General features: G+C 30.0%; 1 protein-coding gene across 1 annotated transcript; it reads left to right on the plus strand.

The window, feature by feature from the left end:
* The first annotated feature begins 1,315 nt into the window (after nucleotides 1-1,315).
* LOC112685963 lies at nucleotides 1,316-3,594 on the plus strand. The gene is made up of 2 exons (XM_025558036.1): nucleotides 1,316-1,322; nucleotides 3,320-3,594. The coding sequence occupies exons 1-2, from the start codon at nucleotides 1,316-1,318 to the stop codon at nucleotides 3,592-3,594; spliced, it is 282 nt and encodes a 93-aa protein (XP_025413821.1).
* The last annotated feature ends 3,090 nt before the right edge of the window (nucleotides 3,595-6,684 follow it).

Genomic DNA, 6,684 nt, shown 5'->3' on the forward strand with positions numbered 1-6,684 from the left:
TTCATTATTACATATAATTAGTCGTTTCGTAGTAGGTACACGTAAATGGTGCATGGTATAATATATTGTATATAGTATTATAAATTTAAAAACTCTGTAACCATTTAGTGTAGAAAGTCTGTTTAATGTGTTCATTCTATAATCAGTGGTATAACCATGGGCGTAGTATACATGGGGCTGTGGGGGCTGTAGCTCTCTCATTTTATCTAAAATTAATAAATTCAAGTTATAAATGTTTTTATAGATTTTTGTACAATTCATAAAGCTTTAAATATTAGCAGTCTATTGTGTATTGACAATCAATGCACTAGCATACATAAAACTACTTATTTTTATCACAAATATGTTTATTTATAGATTAATGTCATATTAAGTTTTTGGATATACCCTATGCGATCGTAGCGCCATGAATTATCGCGTCGTCCGATGATGATAAAACGATAACAGACAATAATTATTTATTTTTCTCGAAATTGGTGACTGGTCTGATTTTATTGTTTGTTCGTGTACTGTTAATCACACACATACGACTGTCTTATATTTTACTATAAAGCATATTATTTCATACATTTTTAATTAATTTTGATATTTTTGTTTCTTTTTTTTTTGTTATTATATTTTTTTAAAAAAAAATGTTCAGTATATTTAATATAAAGAAAAAGCCTGACGAGAAAACATTACCACCAACTAGGGACAATTGTCGATAACGAAGACTGCAGTGGATGATCCAAGTCCATTAAATAGTAAAATTAAAATTAATAATTCCTCAATACCTGATGATCTTAACAATATTCAACCCTAGCATTCTGAAATTGCATTAAATTACTCGTTTCTGCTAGACTTAGGGAACTTGGAAACAGTCAACTATGGACCAACTCAAATTAAACTAAACGTAAGTACTAGAGGTAAGCAAAAAACATAAATGTTTTTAAAACATCGAGGTTTATGTTCGATACATCGATGTTTAGTCTTCGATATATTGAAAAAAACATCGATATTATATCGATATTTTGAAATTTTTTATATTAGTTTTTTCTTAAAATTCTTTGTATTACAATTTTGCCTCGCACCAAAAGTTGTCAGTTGTCACAAATGTTTGTATGTTTATTCAGCGCATTTTTTAAACGTGTTAACTAGACAATACAAATGTCGCTCAGTGACAATATTTTGTTGCTTAGTTGATAGTGCTTTGGAAAGTTGGGCAAAACACAATTAACTTTTGAAAGAAGATATTTTATTAATTATTTAAAAAAAAAAAATAAGTTTAATTTAATAACTCAAAATTAATTTTTTTTTTTATTTATTGTAAAATAAAATGTCAGGTAAATGAGGCACTTATAAAATGTTTTTTCTAGGAAATGTTCTTTTTCGATTTAATTCAAACTAAAGAAAGGAATTTTTGGAATACATTTTTCTAGTCCTATAATATAGCCCCCACAGATAATAATACCAAGCTACGCCCATGGGTAATAAATACTTAGGTCCTGCACTATAACAAAATTGCATTAAAAAATTCATTATAAATCAATGGTGAAACTTTATCAAGTTATTTTAAGCCCATACATTTTTTAAAAATTAGATTTACACAATAGCTAGTATGGATTTTTTTTCAAATAGCAGAATAAAATTTTAAAATTTGAGTTTTAAATATCAAAAATATCTTTTCGTATAATTCTGTTGTAGCACAAGACCTAAGTATTTATTGAAAAAAAATAATTATGAAGAATAAACAGAACGAAAGTAATTCCATTTGTCAAATCATCCTGGGAAATTCTGTATATTTATGCATTACAAATTACAATTTAAAAAACAAGAGAATAAAAGCATTAAAAAAAATTGACTTTCATTTTTTTGAATCGATTTACAAGATGTCACTATTAACCAAAATTAACCGTTTTATAATTAAGGATACAGTGAAAGTTACGGTTTTTATGTATCGGCTATATCGTAACTGTTCCCAGGAGCTGATCTGAAGCTTTTTTAAAGAGGAGGCGAATAGAAATACTATTGCTATTATTTTATTATACATAAATTATACTATTATTCATTATCATAAAACATGCTACCCATTCAAAAGGATATACATAATATTCGATAGTTATTATTTATTAAATAAATCTGTGATTAAAAGGAAAATGTCAAGCAGAAAGTGATCACCACATAACCCCCCCCCCTCGCAATAAATCCGTCCTTAACCGATCTGTTATCAATAAATGTACTTCGCTATTCGAGCTACGAATTGTACAAGACGCGAAAACATAAACATTAGAGTTGCAAATGTTTGTCAAGCAATTCGTCATCTTAATCTTAATGACTTGACCGTGGACAAAGCTGGGTTTTTGTTTTCAATTGGATTGCGGAGAAATGTCTTCTGATGGGGAACCACCGGGGTGGTCCGCGTCAGGGACCGATTTACGTGCTTATAAATGCGATTTTCGCGACGGGTCGACGGGGAATAACAATATTGTCACTACGACAAACGCATTTATCTGCTTGAACTATTATTAATACGCGCGTAAGGGTGATATCGGCCCTGTAAACAATAATGTGTACATTGGACACGTGTTGAATTGGCGTGCTATTCGTCTCGGCTTGATATTAAGAGGTCTGCATAATATTGTACAACGCGTATACAGGACGTGTGTACGTATATATGTTCGCATCCACTTTGCAGCGTCTTTCCGGTAAAACGGTTCGCGGCTAATGGACTCGGAATAGTAATAGTTATAATAATAATAATAATAATAATAATAATAATAATAATAATAGCGATTCGTATACAATTTGTATACTATGCAAACGTCGTGATACGACGAATGGATTACGTACAACGCCCGCCGTTCATATGCACCTGGTGTACGATCGTGGTATACTGGCGATAGTTAAATGCTGTGCACGGCTAAAAGAGACATTTGTTTCTGGTTCAAAAATACGACGAACAGTTCGAATTTATTCGTGATCCTACGTTGCTTTATTCTTAAATATATCATAATATATTAATAGTATCTATGTTACGGTGAATGATGTAAACGTGGTAAAAGACGTCATTCCCCGGTAAATGACATCATTTACCTAAAAATTGGTAAACGTTGTAAATGCAGACATTCTCCGGTTATTGTCGTCAATCACCAGTTTAATTGGAGAATGATGTTTAATACTTTTATAAACGAAAATCCCAACTAGCAATAACGTCGATAACCCAAATAATAATTTGAGATAATCTTTTAGTTTATTAGTTAGTATCGACGGGTATATGATAGCGAGTTGTATTTGCTACGAATGTGTGTTTTATAATATTATTTGTAAACATTTGTGACAGAAATAACAGAATATGGAGTGTTGAAACACAAATATACACGAGCACAAATTTCTCTAAGTAAAGAAAAATTTCTAGAGCTAGATGAAGCCATGAAAAAAATTAAAGACAGGGAAATAACATTAAAAGAAGCAGCAGGACATGGAATAGCTGGTCATCAAGGATTTAATCGATGCAACTGCAAAACTGGTTGTGGTACTAAAAAATGTGTTTGTAATGCAGTGGAAATGTTGTGCAGTTCAAAATTTCATAGTAACCAAAATTGTACAAATAAATAATTTGTAATATGCACGTATTTTATTATTTTTTTATTTTAACAATAAATCATTATTATAAATAGTACCTATAGTAAAAAAATCAGTGTATTATTTGAGATTTATCATCATTTACCACCAGTTTTGGTAAATGACATTAATGACCGGTGAAAGATGTACATTTGAATTTAAAATCTGGTTTTTTACATCATTTACCTACATAATCGAATCATTTTGGTAAAAGACGTCATTCACCAATATTCATCTTTTACCGTAACATCTATATCTCATTATTATCGGTTAGTAAACTGTAATTACTAATTTGAGTAAATGCCTATTGTCTGATTTATAATATATTTAGGCAAGTACGATGGTGCTTTTTGTACAACAAATTATTTATAGAAAGAAAAAAAAACCATCGCCGGAAAACTAAAGTATTTCTCGTATCGTTTAGGGTATAAATTCTACAACGAAATAATTCAATGTTTTGTTTTTACAGTAGACTCGACATTTGTATTCGGTAAAAAAATAGGTCGAGTTTTTCCGTTTTCAGTTCGATTGGATATCTCTAATTATAATCGTCTGAGTGAATGTATGACAAATCAATAGCCATACTGGTATCATTGAGATCGAACAATAATAGTTAATTATAATTATATCAATTTTTTCTTCAGCACTTTGAACTATCCACAGTGGCTTTTTTTATATAAGTTTGACTGTTTCGATGGTACAACAATCAAAGGAAACCACCATATAATGTATACATTATAATGTTGTAAGTATTATACTATTCATCAATATTTATTTGATCTTAATAAAGTAAAACTATTAAAGCTGTAACTTTAGCTAAGACGATATTTCAACCGAAAAATCTATAACTAATAAAAGCTGCACAGAATTATAATTTCAGAATATATAAAATGTATAAATTTAAAAAAAAATCCTTAGTCATAAAACTATGCAAATAGTCCGTAAGACGTTAGGATTTTAATGAGAAACTCGATCGATGTTACATGATAATAATTTAATCAAAAGCGTAAACATTTTAAGCATTTACTAATATTTTGGGCAATATGAAATTTTTATTTCTGATATAGGAATGTAATAGATGACTGATAAAATGACTTACTATTTCACGAACCTTGTTTTTGGATAAAAGATCGGAGTCGTTTCGAAAAGAAAAATGGACCGACCTGACTTTTAAACAAGACGGCAAAGTCTGCAAAGACTTCTTGAAAAATAGACATTTTTTTTCTTTTTATAAAAGTTTACGTACATTTCTATTCGGTTTCCATTCAGGGTTAATGTTTTGGTTCTCGCAAAAAACATTCGTCAAACAATCAACAATCGAAGATGACTTGTGTTCCATTTTTCTCCCCGGTAATGCGCGTGGATTTACGACGTGAAATCATACGTTACATCAGTGCTGACACAGATAATATCGTAGGAGGTATATAAAACGTAAGAAAACGTATCGGTGGACATTTTGTTGAAATAGAACGACGTCGTGTTTTATATTAAAACAAATCGCACGACGTACTGTACAAGTGCTATTATACATCGTCATCTATATAAGACTGCGGTGTTTTAAAATTACATTATTACAAGAATGCGATAAACAAAAGAGATTGACGGACGGATATGGTCTTATGGTGTACATGATAATATTTTTCGGTTCATAATATTTATAAATTCAGCTGTACTGGATTTCGATTTCTGCGGGCAATCCCATCATTCCCCTTTTGTTCACGTATTATTTTCGTACAGATAAGAGAGAATGACTAGAAAACAAAATTCACGGCATAATTGCAACAACGATTCATATCGGTAAACGAGCGGCCAGATTTTTTTTCTGATGACCGGGAGGGACAGTCGTTTCTCATTCGAATGTTAAATGTAGAGCACATAAATAGTTTATGGTAAATAATATAGTAAATAATTATGGAAAAACAGTCGTAAATTTAAAAACAATCGCGCGCTTATAGATCCACTAGCCTCACAGCGGCAACGCCGAATGATAATTCTATACCTTTTGATGACTGGAAATTACAGTTTTAAGAATTTTTATTTCGCAACAAAGTTACCAACGCGTATGGAATACAAATAACTGCAGATGGTCTTACACATATTGCTTCACAAATACCCAGACTGTATCTGTTACAGCGAAAATGGTAAAATATTATTGAATAATTAATATGTCGGGAATACTATTTGGAATCGACGTGTGTAACATAATGTTGTATTTATTCGATAATTCACAACAACAATGGTATAAACCAACCATAAAACAAAAATGATGGTTAAAATTTTAATCCGACTGCCGTGATACTCATATAGAAAAATGTTGTCGAATTTGTATTCATCACAAGTTTTTTTTCCTTTCCATAAATTAAAATTGTATGCTATGTATAGACCATGAATTTTTTAATAAAATTCTTTGTTTTTTTTCCCCACAAAATGTTACAAATTTTTTTAATTATTTTGGGTATCGTAATTGGTGATAAGACTGTATACCAAAATCTTTAACCAGTGCTACATTATGTAACCATGATAATAAATTCTAAAGTTTTTATACTTTATAGCTGGTACAGCTACAAGCCTGACTTTGTTCAGGTAGGAGTGGGGATAGGGTAGGCAGGTGCAATTCGTATGACATGATCAGTAGGGAACGGATTTAAATGTAATAAATAAAAATAAATATGTAAATATATATGGAAATATAATTTATAAAATCTAAAAACATCCAAATAGGTATGTGGAGAAAAAATTTAATTAAAAAAAAAATAAAAATACAATTACTATTATTAAATTATCAAAATAATTTGTTGCATTGAATCACTACAATTTCTTAGCCACAAATGTGTTTCATTAGCATGTGAATCCAAATAACTAATTTTTATTTTGCATTTTTTGGTGTTTGTTACTTTTTAAGTCATTTTTTGACACTTTTAGGTAATTTTTCATAACTGATTTCACCTAGTTCAATTTTTAATGTTTCTTATCGACCATTATGCCGATAACTCAAGACTTGTCCAATTTTATCTCGTCGTTGTCGTGTTGTAGGGAATAGTATTATACCTAAATTTTATTATTTTTTTCTAATATTTTCGAAAT

This window comes from Sipha flava, unplaced genomic scaffold (assembly GCF_003268045.1).
Source record: "Sipha flava isolate LNK unplaced genomic scaffold, YSA_version1 299_pilon_pilon, whole genome shotgun sequence".
Classification (NCBI taxonomy): Eukaryota; Metazoa; Arthropoda; class Insecta; order Hemiptera; family Aphididae; genus Sipha; species Sipha flava.